We start from the raw sequence: 27,340 nt of genomic DNA, 5'->3' as shown, positions 1-27,340 counted from the left end.
CATTTAGAGTAAACTTTGGGTAGAAAAGATGACAAGGGGTTAGTCTTGCATTTTGGGTAGAAAAGATGACAAGGGGTTAGTCTTGCATTTTGGGTAGAAAAGATGACAAGGGGTTAGTCTTGCATTTTGGGTAAAAAAGATGACAAGGGGTTAGTCTTGCATTTTGGGTAGAAAAGATGACAAGGGGTTAGTCTTGCATTTTGGGTAGAAAAGATGACAAGGCGTTAGTCTTGCATTTTGGGTAAAAAAGATGACAAGGGGTTAGTCTTGCATTTAGAGTAAAATTTGGGTAGAAAAGATGACAAGGGGTTAGTCTTGCATTTTGGGTAGAAAAGATGACAAGGGGTTAGTCTTGCATTTTGGGTAAAAAAGATGACAAGGGGTTAGTCTTTCATTTTGGGTAGAAAAGATGACAAGGGGTTAGTCTTGCATTTTGGGTAGAAAAGATGACAAGGGGTTAGTCTTGCATTTAGAGTAAACTTTGGGTAGAAAAGATGACATGGGGTTAGTCTTGCATTTTGGGTAAAAAAGATGACAAGGGGTTAGTCTTGCATTTTGGGTAAAATTTGGGTAGAAAAGATGACAAGGGGTTAGTCTTGCATTTTGGGTAGAAAAGATGACAAGGGGTTAGACTTGCACTTTGGGTAAAATCTGAAGAAAAATGACTAGGGGTTAGTCTTGCATTTTGGGTAAAAAAGATGACAAGGGGTTAGTCTTGCATTTTGGGTAAAATTTGGGTAGAAAAGATGACAAGGGGTTAGTCTTGCATTTTCGGTAGAAAAGATGACAAGGGGTTAGTCTTGCATTTTGAGTAAAATTTGGGTAGAAAAGATGACAAGGGGTTAGTCTTGCATTTTGGGTAGAAAAGATGACAAGGGGTTAGTCTTGCATTTAGAGTAAAATTTGGGTAGAAAAGATGACAAGGGGTTAGTCTTGCATTTTGGGTAGAAAAGATGACAAGGGGTTAGTCTTGCATTTTGGGTAAAAAAGATGACAAGGGGTTAGTCTTTCATTTTGGGTAGAAAAGATGACAAGGGGTTAGTCTTGCATTTTGGGTAGAAAAGATGACAAGGGGTTAGTCTTGCATTTTGAGTAAAATTTGGGTAGAAAAGATGACAAGGGGTTAGTCTTGCATTTTGGGTAGAAAAGATGACAAGGGGTTAGTCTTGCATTTTGAGTAAAAAAGATGACAAGGGGTTAGTCTTGTATTTTGGGTAGAAAAGATGACAAGGGGTTAGTCTTGCATTTTGGGTGAAATTTGGGTAGAAAAGATGACAAGGGGTTAGTCTTGCATTTTGGGTAGAAAAGATGACAAGGGGTTAGTCTTGCATTTTGGGTGAAATTTGGGTAGAAAAGATGACAAGGGGTTAGTTAGGAGTGAAGTTTTTTAGTTTGAACAAACAATCAGCATAAAAAGGAGAGAAGGCGTACACCTTACATTTTGAAAAAAAAAAGAGGAAACTTCCAATTATTTCATGAAAGCATGACGAAAGGCAAGCTCCTAGTGATGCTGTATTTCATAAATTTTACTGTTCCAGTATACTGTGTGATGTGATTTAGTTCCAAGTCCAACAAACCAAAGTAAGGTCTGAATCTTTGAGGACTTCATCTTAACCCACAGTCACTCTACATTTCCGCAGTTAACACAAGCAACACAAGACAACTTTATTGGAACAAATCTCCACTTCTTTCCTAGTTCCATGTTTATTGTGTCATTTACACCTTGTACACTAAGTCCCAAAGTCAATATTCTGGCTAGATGATACTGGAACCTATTCAGTCCAACTGATTTCACCTACAAAGGTCCAACTAATGAGCAGCATATTCACTTCCATACCGCAACAAAATTGAAACATTATTTCAAAGATAAAGGTCAGCATGTCTCAAGGTTCATCAAGCAGCGTCCAAAATTAAACAGGGTCATTCTATAAATTGCGGGTCCGATTTTTTTTGGTGTCCCTGTCACATCTCACATGATTTTTTCTGTAAGTTCATAACACATTTTTTGATTTCCAAGAATGACAAATCAATGCAAATTACCTGCCAAACAAGTGAAATAATTTGAAATCAATTTCCGTGATATTTCCATGTCAAATAACAAAGGTCGGGTGTAGCAGGGACACAAAAAGTCACACAGTTGGACCCTGAAATCATAGAATGACCCATAAAAAAGTTGCAATGAGTAATTTGATTAATGCAGAATCGGTGGCATATACAAGTGAGAAAACAGAAAAAAATTCTAACGATACAGAAAACTTAAAACAATATGCAATGAAAACTCTTCTCAAAACAAATGCTTCATTTGAATCTCAAAACAATCACAGAAATTCCTCTAGTTTTCTCTAGATCTCTATCCGTCCGAGCAGAAGCACCCCTCGCATCGGTTGAAAAGAGCCATATTGATCGGGAGTATTCATTTTGTTGGTAGCAACCAACAGAGCTTTTGTTGCTAAGAAAACTGTGCCCTCTTTACAGCCAGGTTGTTGTCAAATTCATCCTGACCAAATCATAAAAAGAATTGTGTTTCACGTCACAGCTGTAACAAAACATTCATTCCATTACCCACGGACACAGACTGGTCTGTCATATACATGTAACAGGTGTTTATGAACATTCATTCCATTACCCACGGACTCAGACTGGTCGGTCATATACATGTAACAGGTGTTTATGAACATTCATTCCATTACCCACGGACACAGACTGGTCGGTCATATACATGTAACAGGTGTTTATGAACATTCATTCCATTACCCATGGACACAGACTGGTCGGTCATATACATGTAACAGGTGTTTATGATTCACTTGTAATTTAACTTGGGATTAATTTGACAACTCTGCCGAATCAAACTTCACAACACCGTGCCTATTCACCTCATCAACAGCACACCGATTACACACATCCAATGCACTTTGGTCCGCTTTGTTCAAAATACACCTACATGTATCCCCAACTGCAACAAAAAACACATGCCTCAATTTTAGCTGAAAGATTTGGCACTTGTTTCAGCAGTATGTATCCTTGCCGACTACACATTGCCGATAATCCAGGGCTGTTGATGAGACAAGATTTGAACTTTGTACTTCATATAAACCTGAACAAACATTTCATTTGTATTTATAGTATCAACATGCCAAAAGATAACACTTCATGAATCAACAGACACTGTAAAAATTAAATTGTAACCTTATCCAAATGCTAAATCACCACATGCTAAATCGAATATTTCCCACTGTGTTGTACGTAAACATTTGCATCGAAAACAGGGAAGCCACAGCATAGGAATGATACAAACACCTTTGCTATAACTTACTCTATGTTACACAATTTTAAAACATTACAAAAAGGTTCTAATGTACACATTAATCTGTGTATCCACATCGACATTGCACAAACAATATTTTTCCTTTTGTTCTGACTGCAATTGCACCCCTAAAAATAAATCTTACACCATTATTAAGAAAGGCTCCTTCAATTTTGGGGACTTATTCAAGGTCACTTGCGAATGGGAGTCATTTTGCCCAAACTTTATAGCACAGATGCAAACAGATTCACAAATCATGACAAAAGTAATCACAAAATTAATTTCAAACATGCCAAAAAGATCATAGCATTTTGTAATCTGCAGAATCAACACTGAATACTTGTGGAAAATCCCATACTTTACGAGAGTATTTAACAAAGAAATTTATAAATAGTTAATAAATGAAAACCACATCAGGGCTCAAGTGACTATGATGAAAGCCTCCATGGAATGGCTAATATACTCTAAAGGAGGCAATGTGCAGACAGTGTCATGTGATCAATACTGCCCACGAAGGGGGTTTCCTAATCATGAATTATTCAAAAGCTAAATCCTCACCATCTTATTTACAGTGCACGGTGAATTTAGTCCATCACTGTTCCATTCCACACACATATGGTGTACAATAGAGTTGTCATGAGCTGCAAAAATACCCCAATATACATTAGATTTACAAAAACATTACATGATACAAAGTAGTTCACATCATAGACATTACACTTGTACATACAAACACCTGTTGGTCACAACAAAGCTCAAATTTTAAAATTTACAGTGTTTGAAAAATACTGATTTTTAGCAGCCAATTTTATCCAGTTCGGTAAGCCATTTTCGGTCCATTAGGAGCAGACATGTGTACATGTGTAGATTTCCGTCTAAAAAAGTTCCCAAAAATTAATTTAAAAATCTGAGAAGAAATGTCCAAAAACAAACAGGATAATGAGAAAAAAAAAACACCTTTTGGTTACAGCAGCTTATGTGCAAACTCACAACAACATTGCTTTTCTCATTCACCTTTTGCAACTGAAAAATAAAACTGTTTGTCCACAGTTTCTGGGAGACGTCCAAAAACAGTTGTTTGGTTTCAACATATCAAAAAGCAGCCGGCTGGAAACGTTCACATCTTTTACGAAAAAAAAACCGCAATAAATGACAATTAGTTACATTTAGAAATATGCTGTTATTGTGCAAATGTCATCTCCCTGTTACTTAATTTATACTTTGAACACTTTTAGCATACCAAGGAAAACAACACAAAACCTACAAGAAGAAAGAAACTGAAGGACTGGCCATATTCTTCATGTAGTGCACTTCAGGATTCAGACTGTCTCTTGTAAATGAAATCACAATCTAAATTCCTTCATCCAAATCATTTCTGACTTCACAGTTGGTTTTGTTTTAGCATCCAGAGACCCCAACAGGTGTATTTTCTGACACCATCGAGTAAAAGACATTGCATTTCTTGTTGCTCTTGTATCACACCAACATGCATAGACTAAGCCCAAACACATATCATCAAGGATACAACTAAATGACGGGCCGGCCACCAAGGACAGGAAACACCTTTCATTTGTGTCCTTTAGGCAAAGTAAAAGATGCACGTGTGGACACTGTGTGATTTATCTGACACACATTGACATCTGTTAGCATTTCAACCCTGCTTCTGTTCACTATTGGGCCCAAATTGACTTTTGTACACCAACTTCTGAATTTAGCCACATCTTGCAGCGCCATACTTTTCTTGCATCGCTTGAGGTATTGTGGCAGATAAGGTTCACAAAATTTCAACGACGGGAAGGCAGATTGGTTAGTCACATGTATATGTATGCCACATTAAATAGTTTGACCAAACCTATAAATGAGGTTGCTGAAGAAAAAAAAGCTACCTGTTTCCTTACCTAACCTACTTTGACGGTGCGACCCTTAAGTTTTTTTGGGGAAACTTCAGGAAATGTAAAATTAAAAATGTATCTGTTTTGTTTGAACATGGTTCAAAAAGGTTCCACAGACTTATTTATGCACACAACTAGCGCCCTTTAACGAACACCTCTAAGGAAGACATGTTTTCTCTGATTTCATCTGTTTAAATATGGAAGCATTCAAATCAAACACAGTGTCATTTGTCTTCAGAGCTCAACTATAACAAGCTTAAAAGGGCTTTTTCTGTTCATGCCAAGATGTGAATTCTGAGTGTAAATTGTGCCATTCAGAGAAAACAGAGAAAACGAGGGAAACCTCGCTCTGTGTCTGTAGTGGATAAACCTTTGCATGCCAAGCAACGGCAACAAACAATAGCTACATGCATTGCTTGGCATGCACAGGGTTTATCCATTACAAACACAGGGCAAGGATCCCCTCGTTTTCTCTGAATGGCACAATTTACACTCAGAATTCACATCTTGGCATGAACAGAAAAAGCCCTTTTAAGCTTGTTATAGTTGAGCTCTGAAGACAAATGACACTGTGTTCGATTGAATGCTTCCATATTCATTTGAACAGATGAAATCTGAGAAAACATGTTTTCCTTAGAGGTGCTCTTTTAAAGTGTTGTTCATTTGAAACCGATGCCACCTAGCCTTGCTCGCTGCAGTAATATTTCACCTTTTAACACTCAGCTGCACACTGGAGCAGTATAAAGCACTCCACAACAAACCAGAAAAAGCCCTACTCTAATACCTACCTACCCCGTTCACAAATGCCATGTAATGGGAAGCAGAATTGGATTTCATTTAGCCCAAACGCAATAACATTATCTCCCTAGAGGTTTGAGATGGATCCCAAAAATGACTGTCAGTCAGTCACTTCAGATAATCCATCCATTGTAGCATTCAATTTAATGCTTGGATCCTGCACAAGTAAAAAAAAATACCACTTGGAGTAAGGCTGAACCAAACAGCTCAAAAACAGAGATAACCATGCTGAACCCAACAAGGTTATGCAGGATTTTAATGGTCCCTAGGGGGTTAACCATGCTGATCGAACCCAACAAGGTTATGCACGATTTCAATGGACCCTAGGGGGTTAACCATGCTGAAGCCAACAAGGTTATGCCGGATTTCAATGGTCCCTAGGGGGTTAACCATGCTGATCGAACCCAACAAGGTTATGTAGGATTTCAATGGACCCTACGGGGGTTAGCCATGCTGAAGCCAACAAGGTTATGCAGGATTTCAATGGTCCCTAGGGGGTTAACCATGCTGAAGCCAACAAGGTTATGCCGGATTTCAATGGTCCCTAGGGGGTTAACCATGCTGATCGAACCCAACAAGGTTATGTAGGATTTCAATGGACCCTACGGGGGTTAGCCATGCTGAAGCCAACAAGGTTATGCAGGATTTCAATGGTCCCTAGGGGTTTAACCATGCTGACCCCAACAAGGTTATGCAGGATTTCAAAGGTCCCTAAGGGGTTAACCATGCTGAACCCAACAAGGTTATGCAGGATTTCAATGGTCCCTAAGGGGTTAACCATGCTGAACCCAACGAAGTTATGCAGGATTTCAATGGTCCCTAAGGGGTTAACCATGCTGAACCCAACAAGGTTATGCAGGATTTCAATGGACCCTACGGGGGTTAACCATGCTGAACCCAACAAGGTTATGCAGGATTTCAATGGACCCTACGGGGGTTAACCATGCTGAAGCCAACAAGGTTATGCAGGATTTCAATGGACCCCAGGGGCTTAGCCATGCTGAAGCCAACAAGGTTATGCAGGATTTCAATGGACCCCAGGGGGTTAGCCATGCTGAAGCCAACAAGGTTATGCAGGATTTCAATGGTCCCTAAGGGGGTTAACCATGCTGAACCCAACAAGGTTATGCAGGATTTCAATGGACCCCAGGGGGTTAGCCATGCTGAAGCCAACAAGGTTATGCAGGATTTCAATGGACCCTACGGGGGTTAACCATGCTGAACCCAACAAGGTTATGCAGGATTTCAATGGTCCCTAGGTGGTTTAGGTTAATTTGGTGTTAAAATAGGTGTCAGGTTCTTTATCTTTGACTGAGTTTATCCACAAATGTCTTTTATATGTCAACAGGAGTTCAGGAATCTATGGTACACATTCTGTAATTTCTAAATATACATTTCAATCTCAATCAGACAAAAGTAGATTTCAAACATCTTACATTTACTAGTTTACACTAGGAATACGATCACTATCCTCACGTACAACAATGAAGTGACATAAAACCGAAATACTAAAAAAAACTGAGGTGGGCTCCAAGTATCCACGGCAACCATTCACGAAATCACAGCTCATTCTTGGCACTAAACACTCGTGGGGAAAACCATTGTCAAAATCTGACCAATAAAAAAGCACCAAGTTCTCATACAGCAATAACAGTAAATTTTTGCAACATAAAGACGGTTTAAAAGGCTCATTGCCTCCACGAACAAGCATTTCATATCCACTGCTTGCTAAATTGTCTCTGATTGAATGATGTGTGATGCTCAATATTCAACTGTTTCAATTTCAAAGCAATGATTTAAACACAGCCAATCACCACACATTCAAGAAACAACCTTTCTGTGAAGGTCATCCAGAAATTCATCAGTAAAAGACATAATTTCATCCTCTGCATTTCCAACCTGTCATTGCTATCTGTTTCATTTAACAACACTCATAGCATGTTTCCAAGCCATCTGTCCATACCAATAGATTTCTTACTGTCAATCCTCAGCCACAGCATCTACCTAACTTCTGGCATGATGACCTTCCAACTTCAAGTTGGCTCGAGACGAACACAAAAGCAGCTGCAATACACCAACCACATACCATCTTAAGGCAAGTTAGTCTGGCCATCAAAGTACAGGAAAATGTAGCAACATCACAGCACAAAAATGACGCAACCAATGAAAGTGTGAAGTCGCTGTCTGCCTTATGTGTCAGGTTACCAGTCTAGCCCCCTGGTACCCATTTTCAGCATCTTCCCATGGAATGATGGCTAATAACACACACATTGTACCACTGGCCATTTCTCATATGCATATAAACTCCAGCAACTCAGATGTTTTCTCCTCACATTGCATCCTTGGTAATGACCCTTGACCCCAGCAATGTCAAGTACATTGCAAGATGAGAGACTTTTACATCCGTGACAAAAAGGTGTGGTGAAATTTTTCAGTTGTTGGGCAAATTAGGATTGGTGTAATTGTGGGTATCTCGCCACGACTACCGCACAAGCATGTGTGAGATAACGTGTATCCTTCAAAATGAGACTAATGATAGTGAATGAGTTGTGGATGTATCAGATCTTCCTGGTACTCACTGATGGCTGGTTCCTAGACTTACGCAAACTGTAATTTCAATCACTTGAGGAACCAGCATATCAATAGACATCTGTATTGGCAAAGTGATGGCATTTTGCAAACGTTGGCACATGTCAATTTTTCTACCGACCAAAAAAAATGAGCATTCTGGGTATCTGCGATAAGAACTCAATAAACGATTGTCCCACAACTGAATGGTTTGGTTCATTCTGGGAACATACTCTTCTCAAGTCTCCTAGCAATGGCTGGTCGTTTCAGCTCAGTCCTAGTATAGTCTATTAATGCACGTTCCCGAACACCAACTGCAGAAAACTGGAGGAGAAAACGAGAAAAAAAAGATATCATTTCAAACAATGCTTCAGCTTGCAAGCAGTTGTGACTTAATCCTCCAAGTCTGTAATCCTTAATAACCGTTAGATCCAGACAGCACATACTTTTAACCCTTCGAGCTAATCCTCTGTGATGTGAGCTTTGTCTTTTCAAACAATTTTGTGACTGTTGGGCCCTCTGTGATGTTCAACTGCATTCCACATACATGTACATCTACACAAGCAGCTGGTTGGAAGATAAAACCAGGCAGAACTCTAAGCCACACCAATCCCAATGATAAAATGATACTTACAACACATAAAATGTAAGGTCCACAGAATTTAAATCACCTACTTAAACCTCATTCAAAATGACGGGTCACATTAACACCTTAAAAATCCTTTAGATTAGCAGACTCAAAGGGTTTCATCACACTTTGTATAAAACCAAATTCCGATTTGGATTTAGGATGGCTAAGTGAAAGAGGAAGCAAATCACTTTCATGAATCAACTAGTTTCAAATTATTCAGCAAATTTTACAAGTCTGACCTTTCCTGATCTGTCCACTGTGAGCACTCGCTTGCCTTCACAGTCTGGTGCCCCCGTGAAGAGAGTCAGGGGCGACACGCTAGCACTAGAGAGGTGGGTACCCGTTTCAATATCACACACTTTGATTTGGCCGTGCTTCGTCAGAACATAGACCAGGCCATAATTTGAACAAATCTGCAATTAGGGAAGCAAAGCAAAACAAGGAGTGAATGGTACAAATGTTCCTACTGGGAAGCATACAGGGAGACAGACAGACTTAATCAGACAGTGAGAGAACACTGACAGACAAAGCAACAGAAGACTCACAAACACAAAAAGTCCATCTCAATTTGTGTCAAGTCTTACCTGAATAGAAACAGGGAAGTCGTGGCTGTCCCCTTCGTCAAAAAATAGTTGTTCTGTACAGCTGATGAGGGCGGTATTACCGGGCTTATGAGGTCCGAGCTCAATTACATGCAGCTATATCAGAATACAGAATAAAAGTGTTACTTCACAGAAATAACTAAGAATGCTTAATTCTCAAAAGAAATGAAACATGTAGGACTCATGTTTACTTTCCATTCTGTACTTGGATGTCTCTACCATTTGACAACTATGAAGCATTAACATTTTATAGGAAGGGTTTTTCTGAGCGTTGAATATTTCCTTTATAGAATTTTTTTGCTGAGACAGAACTTGATTTGAGAAACCATCTCCGCATCAAATTGCTTCACAGCTTTTGTGATGCTATCCTGTGTTTATCCTGTTGCATTCTGGGAACCACATGGGGGCAAATTGCCCGGTCCACCACTTTCATTCAAGCTAAAGTAGCTCAGCATTTGAAAACTGCGATCCTGATTTTTCGGCACATTAAACCAGCACATCTAACAAGTGTGTTAGAATACACGTAGTGATTTTGACAGAGCAATACAATCCGGTTTGGTTCTTAGAAGACAGAGCAGTAAGTTCCCTCAAGCTACTAGCAATCAAACCAATACCTTTCCTTGCTGACCCGGTGACCTGTTGGCAAGGCAGAGAAAGCTGGATGGCAAGATATTCTCGCTTCGTCGGTACATCCCAAACGAGACGGCCTGAGCATCAATGGGCTGGCTGTACTTATTGTCTACTGAGTAGATTTGGGTGAGACCTGATACGTAGCTCAAATTGTCCGACTAGGATAAAAGAAATTGAGAGTGAAATGATTCTTTTGGAACTGGCAGTGTATCTAGTCTGGCAGCGATCACATGACCATCACTTCATACTAAAATCAACACAGAATGATAAAGGTACCAGACGAATCATTATGGCTGGGAACTCACTTCATTATCAAATTCCCTGAAGAGTCCGACGAGCGCCAGCCAGCGTTGCGTGGGGTCCGCTTTGTAACCGATTATTTGACAGAAGCTGAGTCGACCGTGTCGAATAAAGATCTTCTGAGGACCCAAATCAGCTGAAATGAAACAAACACACAAAACTTAGCAAGATTAACAGCCATGTCTGAAACGGGCATTGCTGCCCATGGCTACGGCTATGCTTCATAATGAGCTAATGGCAAAAACTGAGCCAAAGCCACAAAATGGCTGACAATATGAAAAACTAATCAAAACAAGATACAGCAACCAATCAAATCTCAGCAGGTGTTAGGCAAATACTGATCCTCAAATGCATGCATGACATCAGGTTTCCAGTCTACTTCTAACTCTGCTCAAGTGGTAGTCTATCATCACATAGGCGTATTGAGGCATAGACACTGTGGTTTTTACATCAAACAGTCCCAATTAACGATAACAAACTGACCAGGTGGAGAGAGGTCCCAATGGTATACAGCCTTGGATCCCACCATACTGATGATGTCATCGCTGATCCACGTCCAATATTGCACGTCGTCTTTGGTGGTACAGCGATGAAGCTGCTTCTCGGCCACAATGTTGAATACTTGGAAGTGCCGTCCCACTAAAGAACAGATCAAATAAACAGACCGCTATCATGGGATCTTACACAAATAAGCAGGCTGAGTTTGTTTGAGTTGAACGGCTGCTGGAAAAATTCCAAGTGAATGTCAGATGTTCATGTTTAGAATGGGCAATGATGTGTATCGGCGCAAGCCCACGACCAATGATGTGTGTAGTTGCAGTCATATGTACCCATCCGAAGAACTGTATATCACATACGGCTCATGAGATACGTGTATATGTAGGTAATGTTTATTTACTTTTCTCATTTAAAAGAATCCATTCAGGCCAAACAGGACAAGACACAAGCCTCACGTGTAGAATATTTTACTGACCTGGACTAAAATCAAACTAAACAGTCCGCTAAATTTGCAATTCTTTGTTATGCAGTATATTGATGGATTCATGACTGCATAATTCCAAGGCAAATTTACATGAAAGTAACATCAAATACTATTTTACAAAGAAATATTCATATCTTGATGGCTCACCTTTGAGGGCCAGCCAGGGTTTTCTAGGGTTCATCATAGCCGAGTCGGCCACACAAGGCCACGTCAGTGAGCGGGGTGTCTTGCGAGTCAAGTTGATTGCCGTGATGCAATCCACCTTCTTGCGTTTGCGGCTGATGTGACGACAGCAGATCCAGCGATGGGATGACATGGTGACTCGAGGGAAAGTCACATGTTCCTGCTTTACGCCGTAATGGGAAAGCTGTGCCCCCAAAATGTCAACAAACAAAACATCAAATCATACAGATCTGATTTTTACCATCTGTAATAATAACTCAAGAAATTCTTATGACGGCACTGATGTTATGAAATTCAGTAAATGTTACAATGTATCTGGCAACCCTGAAACTTTGCACGTGAAGGTTGCAGGAAATTTCCTTGGTCAAGGAGAACTCTATTAGACAGATCCAATTATGGAAGGGATCACTTCAAGAGAGCAGAAAGGCCAAGGAGACTAGGGGCATCTGTTTCTGCGGTCTCTGTATGAGCTCTGGGGGATGTAAACACCACCCAGCCACTGGGAGCTGAACATGTGTTTGACGCATCAGAAATGTACAGAGTCTCACCCCTTACAGGACATGATGTACATGTACATGTACACACTGCAACAAGGAGAAGAAACCCGTACAAAAATGTACTCTTCAGTTCATTCCCATTTTGGGAAGATTTAAGGAAAAGGGGAAAGCTGAACTTGTACATGTCACACTGCAGAATATGCACATAATCTTTAGGGCTGGTCTGACTATCCCATTTATTATTGAACATGTGAAATTGTATTCCAAATTTGAATATTCCAATGCACAAATTCATGAAAAGGGAGAATTTTATTTTTGTTATAATTACAAATATTGCACTATGAAAGCTTGTTTCAAGCAGATTCAAATGAAAAACAACAGAAAACTTAGAATGATTCACAAAGTAAATCATTTGCATTGTAGCAACTGATTTTGTATATGATTTGTTTGTCAACAACCTGAAGGTCAGTATGACCCAATATTCGGATATCTGATTGTGAACTGAAATTCAAATATTCGAATAACAGTGATTTATACAAATTGACTAAGCCCTAATAATCTTACTCTAATCCTGATCATGATGATGTACCACATCCATGTAGAATATTGTACATATTGCACAGGTTACGTGGCTCTCACGGGGAGGTGGGTGGGGCACAAGACCTTCTTATCTCACATGTGCAACATGTGATAATGGGCGCACCCTTGTAATTAATAATTAATAAAAGTTATACACTCAAAATATTCTATATTAGAGGGTCCTGAGAGCCATGGAACTGAGGAATTGAAGAAATATGAGACTGGACCTGTGGGCCGGACTCAGGGCTTCCAATTCTGAGCAATTTGGATGCAATCGGGTTTGAAAGCAGCACTATTTGGGCCATTTTGCCGAGGGAGGGTTTTTCAAAAAGGCTACTTTTCTGGACAGGGACATTTTCTGCATTTTAGGGGTGGTCTGCTTCTGGTGAAAATTTCTCAAAAATTCATTGGTCAACCCCCCCCCCCCGAAAATTGAAAGGAAAATGAAAGAGGACATGTGGAACATCAATTTTCTGTGCAGCCTGAACACCTGTGAGAGTTGTGAGTATTTTTAAAATATTTGTGAAGTATGGGGATTTATCACTGCTGTCTATGGGAATTTATTTGTAGTGGTGCACCCGTAACTGTTGAGGTATGTGAACTTTGCTTAAAAAGAAACCTTCGTGATCAACCATTCTGCAGAAGCTACCGGTACTGTAAATGTTAACATGTCCCTTGTAGGCTTGTAAACACAAATTAACAGCTGCCAGACAAAAGACAAAGATGCTGGACTCTGGTCAGGTTTATGGCCCACTAATATGCACTCTAAAAAACTGTATATGAATCAAATCTGACTGGGAAGGCATTTAGGGCTGTCCATGTGCATTATGCACGCACAGTCAACAAGGACTCCTGTTTATGTCAATTCACATAATGAGAAACATCGGTCTGAATCTGCAATCAAACCAATACCTTGAAAAAGCCCTGTTTACATGGAAACAGCAGGTGTTTGCCAAAACCTTCTACTCTTTTAATATCTGTTTTACAGATGTCTGCACTTTTCCAAGTCACATTTACAATTCTACATCTGCAACAATGACAAACACCCCGGCCCCCAAAATAACCTTTGCCATTTGGCCCCCAAAATAACCTTTGCCATTTGGCCCCCAAAATAACCTTTGCCATTTATATCCATGAAGGGTGACTGCCAAGTCTATTACTCAAGATTACAAGGATAATTACCTTTCCAGCTTCTACACTGTAACAATCCAACACTACTAGTACAACCATGGAAACTCAATCTTTAAAATAAATCTTTTTAGTCTGTTGGATTTTCAGTCAAAACAAATGTTTATTCTATGACATCAGTGGATGTGGATTATGAGTACAAGATACCGAAAGAGAGCAATGTGTGGTCAGAAAAAAAAAGGCCACAGCATGGACAAGAGACAATTATTAATTTGCAATACGGTACAAAGGCTTTTCTCACTTTAAAAAATGAAAATATCAGACATTCAAAGACTTTCAGTATGAGTCTTCCTAACAAACACGATGAAGCAATTAGGTGTTTGTTAATCAGTTTGAAAAAAGATTCTTATCCCTTTTGAAAAACATCCTGTCACTTTTTCTCCTCTGCCGAAACTGAGCACAGGGAAGTAAGTCCTCACAAAAAGTCAAGTGTCTAAACAATTGGAAAAAAATATGACCCCACTTTCCTTACTTCTCTGTTTCCCAAGGGTTAGAATGTGTTAAAAATGACAACATGAAATCAAAACACTTGAGTGAAACCAAAATATTTCTTCAACTGATTACAGGATTACAAGGGGCTTTTGGCAAGCAACTTGATTCCTTGTGCTCTAATGTCTTTCCTTCAGAGCTCTGACCAATTATTTTTTTTTTGCAGAAGGCAACGTTTGTTCGAAGTATGGACTTGAATCTATTATCAAACATACATGTACCTGCACTGTACATAACAAAAATATCTGTATTTAAAGTCTAGTTTTCATCGAGTTCTGTGCACTATACGAGAAAAGATGTCCTACATGCACATTTTATGTTTATTTTGATAGTACAATGCACATTGTACCGGGTATATCCATGGAACCTCTTCAAAAACAAGATGGGGAAAACTCTAATCGCAACTAAAACAAACCAGGCACTGTGACTATATAAAGGGAAGCATAAACAGAGTACAAAACTGTGGTTCGGCAATTTAAATCAGAGTTGATCAGTACTGAGAGGGGACAAACTACATCATCATCAAACTTGATCCTAATCAGGATCCTTGGGGATTCAAGATGAGGCTGCTGTCAGTCAGCGGTTAGACATCCCACTGGGACCAACACTTGTACTTGGATGGCATTTCACACATTGCTGTTAAACAACGCCCTGCTGAGCATTGCCATGCAGATCCATAGGCAGAAATGCACTACAGCCTGAGCCATTAGATGGAGTTATTTATGGTCGGTCCCAACTCCCAATTCAACTAGACTTCCCCCTGCCTGCACTAAATCACTCCAGCCCCGACCAGGGTACAATTTTGTCAACTGCAAATGCAATATCCTCTGCATTATATCAACAGGGGAAACATGATTTAAAACCGCATTCCTTTGATGCTTCAAGGGAAAGTCATTTGCGTTGATGTGGGTGGTTAAATTCAGTCAGCCTGGCATGTTGGGAGATTTTTTTGCTTTGGCAAGGCTTCTGTGCACTTCTAATATCTGCAAATAATTTTTCTGGCTTTCAATTTTGTGGGGCGAAATTCTGCATACTATTAAAAGGAGTTGTTCATAATACAGCCATTAATCCAACAAACTCAACCCATCACATCGTTCGGAAAGGGTCATTTGCTCCCAAAGCCAAGAGACCATCAAAATTTAGAGTGGTTTTCACTTTTTTTTTGAAGATTTACACACAGCATTATGAAGCCCAGTCAGTATACATGTACATACTTGAAGCCCAGTCAGTATACATATTTGAAGCCCAGTCAGTATGCATATTTGAAGCCCAGTCAGTATACATATTTGAAGCCCAGTCAGTATACATATTTGAAGCCCAGTCAGTATACATATTTGAAGCCCAGTCAGTATGCATATTTGAAGCCCAGTCAGTATGCATATTTGAAGCCCAGTCAGTATGCATATTTGAAGCCCAGTCAGTATGCATATTTGAAGCCCAGTCAGTATGCATATTTGAAGCCCAGTCAGTATGCATATTGGAAGCCCAGTCAGTATGCATATTGGAAGCCCAGTCAGTATGCATATTTGAAGCCCAGTCAGTATGCATATTTGAAGCCCAGTCAGTATGCATATTTGAAGCCCAGTCAGTATGCATATTTGAAGCCCAGTCAGTATACATATTTGAAGCCCAGTCAGGATGCATATTTGAAGCCCAGTCAGTATGCATATTGGAAGCCCAGTCAGTATGCATATTTGAAGCCCAGTCAGTATGCATATTTGAAGCCCAGTCAGTATACATATTTGAAGCCCAGTCAGTATACATATTTGAAGCCCAGTCAGTATGCATATTTGAAGCCCAGTCAGTATACATATTTGAAGCCCAGTCAGTATACATATTTCATCACATGGAGCATGTGCCACTAGCTTGAGGCAGAATGATCCAACACTTGCAAATTGATTCTGAAAGAGTCCTCACAAACATCCTCAAGCAGTCGGGTGACACCGGACATGGACACGTACAGTGTGTCAAGTTATGAATGGGATATTTGTCATGATGATATAAAACAAGAAAGAGCTGTAAATGACCTGGAAACTCCATGATGTGCAGGTATGCAGTTCCACAGTAAATAATACAAATAATGAGCATACACAATTTATTTCACACCCTCGTGCATGTGGTGAATAGTCTGCTTGCAATTCTATTTAAAGCAATCTTAAAACCTGCTCTTCATGACAACAGGTGCAATCTATGAATGAATAAATGAATGTTAACACTTAACACATATTTGACACCTATTTGAACATGTGCTCTGTAGGCCCTATACATAAATAGTTCCTGTCCACTGTGCTGAACTGCATTACAACCAGGGCTTGACCTTAACGTTAGCTGGACCGTACAATGGCTAGTAAAAACGGCTGCGGGCTAGTAAAAACCCCTTCCCAACTTGCTGGGCAGGCTAGTAAAAAAAGGTACACGTTCGCACCTTGAATCCCGTATTGTGTGCTGGGACAATGTCCATGTACATTGTACCTAGTACCTACATGTAGCATCAACGATAGTTTCTCCAGTACAGTAGTCAGTGACCCAGGTACATGTTCATGACCAATATAATTAACATACAATTCGTACTGGGAACCAGATACCAAAAATCGATACTGCGTCCATAAACTGGTGCAATCTGGTTCGTAAGTGACTTCGTTGTACCACTGATCGCAAGCACCGCATTGGATAATCATGCCTGGTGAGTGAGTAGGGAACGGGAACCAGTCTACCCACGAACCGCTATAACCCAATGTGATAGCGGTTGATAGAAACGTCTTGTCGGACCAAGACTAATGATGTGATAGTGTGGAGGAAGAATATCCCAACTCCACTACCAGCGAAAGTGATTTCTAGCCAACCATGAACAACAGTCAACAACCTTCTTAAGTCAAATCCCTGCTTTGTTATGTTTTTTCCACACATTTCATGGACTAGTAAAAATCTCTACGGGCTAGTGAAAATCGCAATTCACTAGCCCGGCGGGCTACTGTCAGAAAAAATAAAGGGCAAGCCCTGACAACTAGCGTAATTTAAATAAGCCTAAATACTGACATATATGTAGATGTTTATGGAAAGCGTTTCAAACATCCCTATCACACCAATCGTTTGGCTTACAGTACTCAGTACTACAAAATACCAAGTAGTAGTCTGAGCCTGAAGGACCCAGCCCTACAAATCACATGGACTACTTCTCCTCCATAAAGTCAGGCATTCTTAGTGTCTCAGTCCTGTATGGCACATTGTCTGATCTATATCGTATTTTATGGCTTCAGAGAACAAAAAGGTGCTGTCCTCTTACAAGCGACAGCGCTGAATACTGCATTCAACGACGAAGTAGTACTTTGTAGTATTCAGGTCAGTTAGGGCTTACACGGTACAATGAACATCGTAAATACCAAAGATTGCAATTATCATCATCATGTCTTGTGCTGAACAATAAAAAGACGACGATATCTGCACATGTACTTCATACGCTATACCGGTAGGCCTACATGTAACAAAGAGGCCAAGGACTCTGCTTAGAGTCTGAACTATTTAAAAACCCTGCTTTGACAATTCAACATCAACCGATAGTAAGCTTTATACATCAGATATTCTCCTGACAATTTGCAATTCCTGAACCCTCACGCCGTTCCCTCTGAACAGTAATGCCACGGGGAGGGGGGTATTGAATTGAGTCAAATTAGGGCTACATGTACATGTACAGTACACTCCCTGACCGTCAACTGCCTGCCCACCTGTGAGGATACTACCAAGTGTGTCGTGAGTACCTTCTCCCGTGTTTGGATTATCGGACTCCCAACTGCGGCTGTACGGCAGCGTGCACAATTATTGACGCCGCTTTCCTGATCCTTGTCATTGCTGTGAATTTCACATCATTCATAATGTACGTATCCATGCAGGAACTTGATAAGCCCATCAATAACCCCCTTCCGACCCTGTCCCCCCCCTCCCCCAAGGTTTCAGCACTGGAAGCCCCTAGGTTGATTCAAAATTATGAATAGTTAATCTCCGGTTTCTTTGATAGTTGCGCAAATCAATTTACAGCATATTAACACTGTTTGTCTTAGGTATGAGGCAGTACAATAGATCAAAATGTGAATACTCTCCAGGACAAATTAGAGTATGGTATGTCACTATGCCATCAAAATGTCAGGATTTATGAACTCATGATAATGACCAACTAGTACCGGTACATTTACAATTAAAAGCTAGATGTGGCACAGAATACCTACTTGTACATGGACATTTAAAAGCTAGATGTGGCACAGAATACCTACTAGTACATGGACATTTAAAAGCTAATGTAGATGTGGCACAGAAATCCTACTAGTACATGTATTCAATTCAATTCACATTTATTTCCAGACTGTTACTGGAGCAAGATTAAGCACAGGAAAGTCATGAAATCCGTAATATCATTGTATAACACTGTACATGATTGATTAATAAAAAAATTTGTCACAGAAATCAGAGTAATGAAAAAAACAACTTACAAAAGAGAAAACAATAGCAGAAGCATCACGGAATTAATGAGTATGGAGGCTGTTCAGGGAAGCCACGGCTTATGGGGAACAGCCTTTGGACAGACATGACAGACTGAACAAAAACAAGACAGACATGGCAGACAAGACAAAACAAGAGAGGCATGGCAGACAGGACAGAAACAAGATAGGCATGGCAGACAGGACAGAAACAAGACAGACATGGCAGACAGATGACGAACAGACAAGACAAAAGACAAGACAAAACAATAATTAATGGACGAAAATCTGATCAGCTCATTTGAAATCCAAAGAAGGCAATGATAATCCACAAAGTAACATAATAAAATAAATACAAATAAGACAATTAAAGAGCAAGCTGTGCCGTGTAATGGGATAGGAGGGCTCTTTTATACGAAGTTTTGAAACAACCCACAGAAGATTGACCTTTAATTTGATTGTCGATGGTGTTCCAAAGTCGGGCTCCATAAAAGCGAAGTGTGTGCATTGAATAAGAGGTACGAGTGAAAGGAATATAAAGATTACACCGGGATCTAGTAGAATAGCTATGAACAGTTTCAATAGATCTAAAGTAAGAGGCAAAAGTGGAAGGGAGGAGGTTACGATAGAATTTGTACATGAAGATACCAGTTTGAAGTTTATGTATGTCAAAGACAGTAAGGGTGCGAAGTTGTGCAAACAAGGGTGCACTATGAGCACGAGGGTGTGAGAGAGTGCATATTCTAATGGCACGTTTTTGAGAGACAAATAAAGAATGCAATTTGTGACTACTTGAATTCGCCCAGACGATATTGCAGTAAGAGAGATACGGAAGAATAAGAGTGTTATATAATAAGACCAAAGAGAAAGAGTTAAGAAAGTGACAAAGCATATAAAAGGACACCAGTATTACGAAAAATAATTTTTGTAATAGAGGAGATATGCTCAGACCAAGAACGATTATAATCGACAACAACCCCTAGAAATTTGGCAGATGAGACCCTTTGGATGGGAATATTGTCAATCATGACAGGAGACAAATTGTACATTTAAAAGCTAGATGTGGCACAGAATACCTACTTGTACATGTACATGTACATTTAAAAGCTAGATGTGGCACAGAATACCTACTTGTACATGTACATTTAAAAGCTAGATGTGGCACAGAACACCTACATGTACATGTACTTGTACATGGACAATTACAAGCTAGATGTGGCACAGAATACCTACTTGTACATGGACAATTAAAAGCTAGATGTGGCACAGAATACCGACTTGTACATGGACATTTAAAAGCTAGATGTGGCACAGAATATCTACTAGTACATGGACATTTAAAAGCTAGATGTGGCACAGAATACCTACTTGTACATGGACAATTAAAAGCTAGATGTGGCACAGAATACCTACTTGTACATATACAATTAAAAGCTACATGTGGCACAGAATACCTACTTGAACATGGACATTTACAAGCTAGATGTGGCACAGAATACCTACTTGTACATTTACATTTACAAGCTAGATGTGGCACAGAATACCTACTAGTACATGGACATTTAAAAGCCAGATTTGACACAGAATACCTACTAACACATATACATTTAAAAGCCAGATTTGACACAGAATACCTACTAACACATATATATTTAAAAGCCAGGTTTGGCACAGAATATCTACTAGTACATGTACATTTAAAAGCTAGATTTGACACAGAATACATGTACCTACATGTACATTTAAAAGCTAGATTTGGCACAGAATATCTACTAGTACATGTACATTTAAAAGCTAGATGTGGCACAGAATACCTACACTGTACATGTACTTACATGTAGGTAGGCAAGGCAAGAAATTCTAGTTTATTCTAAACTGTTGTTTTTACATGTGTAGGTACATGTACCTTACATGTACATAACCTTGGCAAATTTCTCTACCTATTTTAATTAACGCTAACCATCCTCAATCTTTCAAAATCCTCTGTGTGGTTTGGAGCCGGAATTTTAAAGGATTGAGGCAGTACAGGGGTCGCACTTAACACTGGTCCGCTGGCCTGAGGCGGACTAGCTGATCTAATTAAACTGGTGGTCCGATGGGCCAGTTGAAATCTGATGTCTTTTCTGTCTTCACAAACATCGTTCAATAACCTTTTCTCACATTACAATGCTTGTTTTTATGTCTCTCTACTTATATTACAATTTGTGAAAAAAAAATATAATTTTAGGGCATGACCTGCCTGATGGGGCAAACTAAAAAAAAAAAAAATTCATGGTGGCCTGGCCTGTGCCCTAACAAGGATTGCTCAAGCGGCTGCATTAGCGGTTTTGGTATGGGACCATCAAACTTTCAGCAGGACCAGTGAAAATTTAGTACTGGTCCGGTCCTGCTGGCTTCCAGGAAAAAAAGCTTAATTTCGACCCCTGCTGCATGAAAAAAAACAGCATTGCTGATTTTAAAAGGATGCATTGTCTCAAGGTTGCGGGCACGGGTTAGACGTTGTGTTGTTTATGGTCAGCAATGCATAAATTTATGCCCACATTATGTGAAATCATCCACAACGCTCCAGGACACCATTCACACTGCCTTAACATAATCATTAATGAGAGAAATTGCTCAAAGATTTTGAAGGCTTGAGGCAGTAGGCACCCCTTCCTACAGAACATATTCAAGAAATATCAGAGGATTTTGCAGGGCTGAGGGTGTACACAATTTTTTCATGGGGGCAGTTTGACAATTTTGAAGGATTGAGGGTGCATCCTAGCCAAAAGAGCCTTGGCAGTTAGGGTTAATATAAATCTCAGGTTGCTACAATAGCGAGGCCGCACGAGCAGGCCTTAAATCCATTCAAAATGCGTTCCCAAGTAGGTACAAGGTCCATGTTACAATTCAACAACCTGCACAGGTGAAATACAAGTGACAAATGAAGTGTACTGTTTCATCAATGAGAAACTTGTAGTCAAGCGCACAGAATCTGTGCATGTAGGCAGCTGGAACAAACAACGGTCTTATTGTTTGTGCCTACCTGGTCCAACGAAGGTCTGCAGAAATTCCAAAATAAGGAGGGCTTGACGTTTCGATCCTAGCAGAATCTTTCTCTGCCTACCGGTATGCTACATGTACTACGATCGAAACGTCAGGCCCTCCACATTTTGTGATTTGTATTTTAGGTCACTAATCAGCAAGCAGTTTGCAGCAGTTTTGTATTATATACATATATATTCTGCAGAAAATGAGAAGGTTAGATTATCGGATAAGACCAAATTACTTCCCATGTTCAGGTTTTTGTATATTTCTACATCTGTAAATGGATGAGTGCATACATTGCACTCTGCTGGAGTACTGTAATGAAGTCAATTACATTTCTTGGCTACAGACTGACGTGCCTCAGGGCGGGGGATGGAGGAAGGGGCTATCGGTACATGTATGTGGGCAGGCCTCAGTTGATACATGTCGGAAGAACAATCTGTACACACCTGATTGGAATTTCACCATTCCTACTTATCATGCTTATTGCATTTAATCAAATATCTGCCTGGCATATGTAACTCAGGACTGAAATGTCCTGGACATTGCCTCCCGCACTGGCATTGTCACGGCAACCCCAAAAAGCCTTCCTATCAAGCGGCAAAATTAAAATTCTAGACGATCATCGTAAAACTGACAGCGGGAATTGGCTAACAAAATGAGGTTGTGTTCACACTAATGGCCCTTGGTTATTTGAACTGTAAATGGCACGGCGACTGTTTTCCTGTTAATAAGAAACTTGCTGAGCCTGAAGAGACCCAACACTGTGCAGTTACCATGGTAACATTCTATGTTAAACTAAAAGAGAATTTGGCCACAAAACCACAAAGGATCAGTGTCTGAATACTGCAGTTTCAAGTCTGTTGGCAATCATGCACAACTGTTGGATTATCTATTCAAATACTTCATTTGAAACAATCCATTTCAACTAAAACTGACTGTACACCTGTTTAAACAGTTGTGATACATGTACATGTAATTGTTGTCTTATTCTGGATATGTAGACTTATTTCTTGAATTTGGGAGGCATGACCAATGACGCAAATAACATTGTGTAATTCCGCAACGTTGAGCCAAAGTTTCACTGGTGAGTGGGCAGATGCTGGGAGCGTTCTCATGCAACGTCTACCAAATTTGTTATTTTTAAAGAGTAAAATCTGATGATAGTTCTGCAGGTGAGAAACCATCTTGAATGGCATTTTGCCTGGGAGACTGTTTTACACCAAACTTGGAAAATGAGTAATCTGCTTCCAAGAAAAAGAATAAAGGCTTCCCACATAATCTGATCAGCATCTCAAGCATACAGCATCTCAAGCATACAGCATCTCAAGCATACAGCATCTCAAGCATACAGCATCTCAAGCAAACAGCATCTTAAGCATACAGCATCTTAAGCATACAGCATCTTAAGCATACAGCATCTTAAGCATACAGCATCTTAAGCATACAGCATCTTAAGCATACAGCATCTCAAGCATACAGCATCTTAAGCATACAGCATCTTAAGCATACAGCATCTTAAGCATACAGCATCTTAAGCATACAGCATCTTAAGCATACAGCATCTTAAGCATACAGCATCTCAAGCATACAGCATCTCAAGCATACAGCATCTCAAGCATACAGCATCTTAAGCATACAGCATCTCAAGCATACAGCATCTCAAGCATACAGCATCTTAAGCATACAGCATCTTAAGCATACAGCATCTCAAGCACACAGCATCTCAAGCATACAGCATCTTAAGCATACAGCATCTTAAGCATACAGCATGTCAAGCATACAGCATCTCAAGCACACAGCATCTCAAGCATACAGCATCTCAAGCACACAGCATCTCAAGCATACAGCATCTCAAGCATACAGCATCTCAAGCAAACAGCATGTCAAGCATACAGCATCTCAAGCAAACAGCATGTCAAGCATACAGCATGTCAAGCATACAGCATCTCAAGCATACAGCATCTCAAGCAAACAGCATGTCAAGCATACAGCATCTCAAGCAAACAGCATGTCAAGCATACAGCATCTTAAGCATACAGCATCTTAAGCATACAGCATGTCAAGCATACAGCATCTCAAGCATACAGCATCTTAAGCATACAGCATCTTAAGCATACAGCATCTCAAGCTAACAGCATGTCAAGCATACAGCATCTCAAGCATACAGCATGTCAAGCAAACAGCATCTCAAGCAAACAGCATCTCAAGCAAACAGCATCTCAAGCAAACAGCATGTCAAGCATACAGCATCTCAAGCAAACAGCATCTCAAGCATACAGCATCTCAAGCACACAGCATCTCAAGCAAACAGCATGTCAAGCATACAGCATCTCAAGCAAACAGCATGTCTTTTTCTTTTAACCAGTCAGCACTATTACCTGTTTCCGCAATTTCAACGGGAAAGATTTTCTTTTTAAGTCATCAACATCCGAAACTTTGTTTCAAAACTTATTTCCTTGTACAGAACCTTCATGGCACTGGACTGACACGTTCACGGTGTGTGAAATGAAAACTGAAACTTTGCAGACACAAAAATAGTCACAGACATGTATGTACCATGTACCTGTGCATTGGCTTAGAGTTAACAATGCCCACCACAAATGAACGCATATCAAATGACTCTGTATGCCAGTATGTACTCTTCATTTCTTTCTGATGGTAACACAAACGCACTTCTTAAATCGCTCATACATTGTACATCTCAAATTCTGCAAAATGAATGTACCGTAGAGTGTGGATGATTGCATTCAGAAACCACACTAGAATGGCTATGTACATGTCTTACAGTATCGTATGGTATAATGAGCAGTACGGTATCTGACCTGCATCATACATGTATTAGTCACTGTACACGTATGTGCAATCACGATAAGGCATTATACGCATCTCTTCAATATTAATTTCTTTTCTTGTACATGCACATAGAGCCTCCATGCATGTACTGGTACACGTGCATTTTCTGCTCTTATTTTACATTATAATCAGGTCATCTACGTTGAAATTAACTGTCCTTGGTCAATTTCAGCGGGAACTGTGCACAGATGCATGTAATGCTGAACTTAGTCTGTGAAGTAAACCGCAGTTGAAGCCTTTTCACTGGCATGTCGGCACAAATTAAATCAAAGCGAGATTATCTGCACTTTCAATCTTAGCCTCTGACTGCACAGGAGATTGGCAAACAGGAACCGCTGACATTATGAGTCTACTTGAACAAGGCCATGAATAAAGGTTAAAGACCTGATAATGGGGGTAAAGGTCAGGCATAATTGATGATTCATTGTACTGACATTCAAAAAGCTTTTTTCTCTGAATAACTGTAAGGGAATCTTGCGCATGTGGACAATTCCACACTAACTGTGACATGACTGCCAAAATGTTAACTCGATTGTACAATTTTTAGTCCACTCTTACTGGTAAGGGGCATACCTTAACCCTAACACTCCTCAATCCTTCACCTGTTGGAGGACTGAGGAGTGTTAGGGTTAATTGAATATTGAATCTGAGGGGATATCATGGCAATACTGTATCGAAAATTACAAATGTATAATTAATAAATAATTCTTAAAGTTGTTTTCTTGACATGTTTATTTCTATACCGGTACATGTAATGTCCGAAACAAAGTTTAACGTCCGTAACAGCTTTAACAAAATTGGACTATACGGGGGGTACTTTTTTCGAACTTCCAATTCATGCCTGGATAGAATGGATTCGGACCAACTGCAACATGCAGTTGGTATAAAAAGCTGGAGGCAGCATTTTCACAGAGTTTTACTTACATACATGTACCGAAGGTCAAAAAGCTCTATCATAACGTGCAACGTCCGTCACATTCATTTCTCACGCTCATAGCTAATTAATCATTGAAGCTAAAACAAAGTTTCTTTAATGTTTAACACTTGTATAAAGCTCATCCATGGATATCAGCATTTGAATGGTAAATTATCAATAATTCATGTACTACATGTTACTTTTAATTACCCACCTCAAGTAAAGTGATTTTGTCCAGTATTTTTATTGTCATTTTTTACGTTTGTAAATATAATCAATACAACTGTATAAGCCACACAACATTTTTTCATACAAGTATTTCTCAGTCTTCAACCCTAATGGCTCAAGGGTTGCTGGCCCTAACCTTCCCCATTCACGCGAAGGGGTTTGTTCACAGAGGCTGCTGGACTTAGTTTTTCTGAGGTATGCCAAACCCAATACAAAAGCCAGCTGTCTGGGCCTACCAGACCTATCCCCACAGAATTAAACACTTTATTATTGTTTAATTCTGTGTGGTTGGGGAAGGTTTAGGGTTACTTTTCAACAAACCCTGATGCAATCTTGCCCAAACTAACCAGCCAAGTTGATTATACATGTATCCTTGCCATGCAGCTGAAAAGCTGATTTTATGAATTTTGAGTTTTGTCTGTATAGGCCTAAATCATGGACAGTTGGTATGTGATTTTTGTGTTTTTGTATTTGACATTTTAGGCATGTTAGGAGACCCTCTTGACATGCTTGACAGTGATTGAATTCGGTTTTAAAGTTTTCGGTAAATATCCTTCAGGGCTGTTAGCAAATGTTGTGCAAGTCTGTTGTTTCATTTGGTTTGGACTGTGTCAGTATCCCCGGAGAAATAATAAATGAAATTGAAAAGACCAGAAAGGCACGTATTTCATTCATAAAATAATTAAGCAAACCTATACTCACTAAAAGAAACTTCCAAAGGAGTTGAATTTTGATTTGGGTTAGATGTAGGAAACACACAAATACATGGATGATTTCATGTAATTTGAGAGCCCTCATGAACAAGCTAGCTTTGCACGCGCTGCATAGTTAAGCAAACAATACACTATGACAGTCGTCAGGCCTGCCTATGGAGACTAGACCGGTCTGCAGACGTACAGGGTACATGTACAGTAAATGTACTGCACACTCGAACACACTGAACTGATGATTGGACGGACTTGAGAAAATCTTACCTGGAAAATATGTTGCACGCTAATGATGGGACTTTCTGTCCGCTCGTCCATTCTGCGAGGCTCTCTAGCAAGCTTACGTTATCATTATGCGTCGTGTGGAGCTGGTGACTCGACGCAAAACTGAAGAAATCGGGAAGTTCCCAATTAATTCAATTCCCGAAAGTGCAAGTTTGCAGCGCATGCAGCTCGGGTAGTGACGCGCTATGCACTATGCAGCGTGCATG

General features: G+C 39.9%; 1 protein-coding gene across 1 annotated transcript; it reads right to left on the bottom strand.

Moving 5' to 3' along the window:
• Positions 1-1,680: 1,680 nt before the first annotated feature.
• Positions 1,681-27,319, bottom strand: LOC110976870 (clathrin heavy chain 2-like). Its single transcript, XM_022230525.2, has 8 exons — positions 27,117-27,319; positions 11,858-12,077; positions 11,212-11,367; positions 10,734-10,864; positions 10,413-10,586; positions 9,781-9,894; positions 9,436-9,609; positions 1,681-8,889 (listed from the first exon to the last, which is right to left on the bottom strand). The coding sequence occupies exons 1-8, from the start codon at positions 27,165-27,167 to the stop codon at positions 8,782-8,784; spliced, it is 1,128 nt and encodes a 375-aa protein (XP_022086217.1). The 5' UTR covers positions 27,168-27,319; the 3' UTR covers positions 1,681-8,781.
• Between the last annotated feature and the right edge of the window lie 21 nt (positions 27,320-27,340).

The sequence above is a fragment of the Acanthaster planci genome, linkage group LG09 (genome assembly GCF_054643075.1).
Source record: "Acanthaster planci isolate LZ-2023a linkage group LG09, COTS_SCS, whole genome shotgun sequence".
Classification (NCBI taxonomy): domain Eukaryota; kingdom Metazoa; phylum Echinodermata; class Asteroidea; order Valvatida; family Acanthasteridae; genus Acanthaster; species Acanthaster planci.
This window is presented reverse-complemented; position numbering and strand designations above follow the sequence as displayed.

Excerpts from the sequence above, each read along its gene's own strand:
- LOC110976870 (XM_022230525.2), bottom strand. The coding sequence starts at position 27,167 with ATGGACGAGCGGACAGAAAGTCCCATCATTAGCGTGCAACATATTTTC. Across the intron at positions 10,587-10,733 it reads TCAGGGAATTTGATAATGAA|TCGGACAATTTGAGCTACGT; the intron begins GTGAGTTCCCAG and ends CTTTTATCCTAG. Across the intron at positions 8,890-9,435 it reads CAGTGGACAGATCAGGAAAG|TTTTCTGCAGTTGGTGTTCG; the intron begins GTCAGACTTGTA and ends TTTCTCCTCCAG.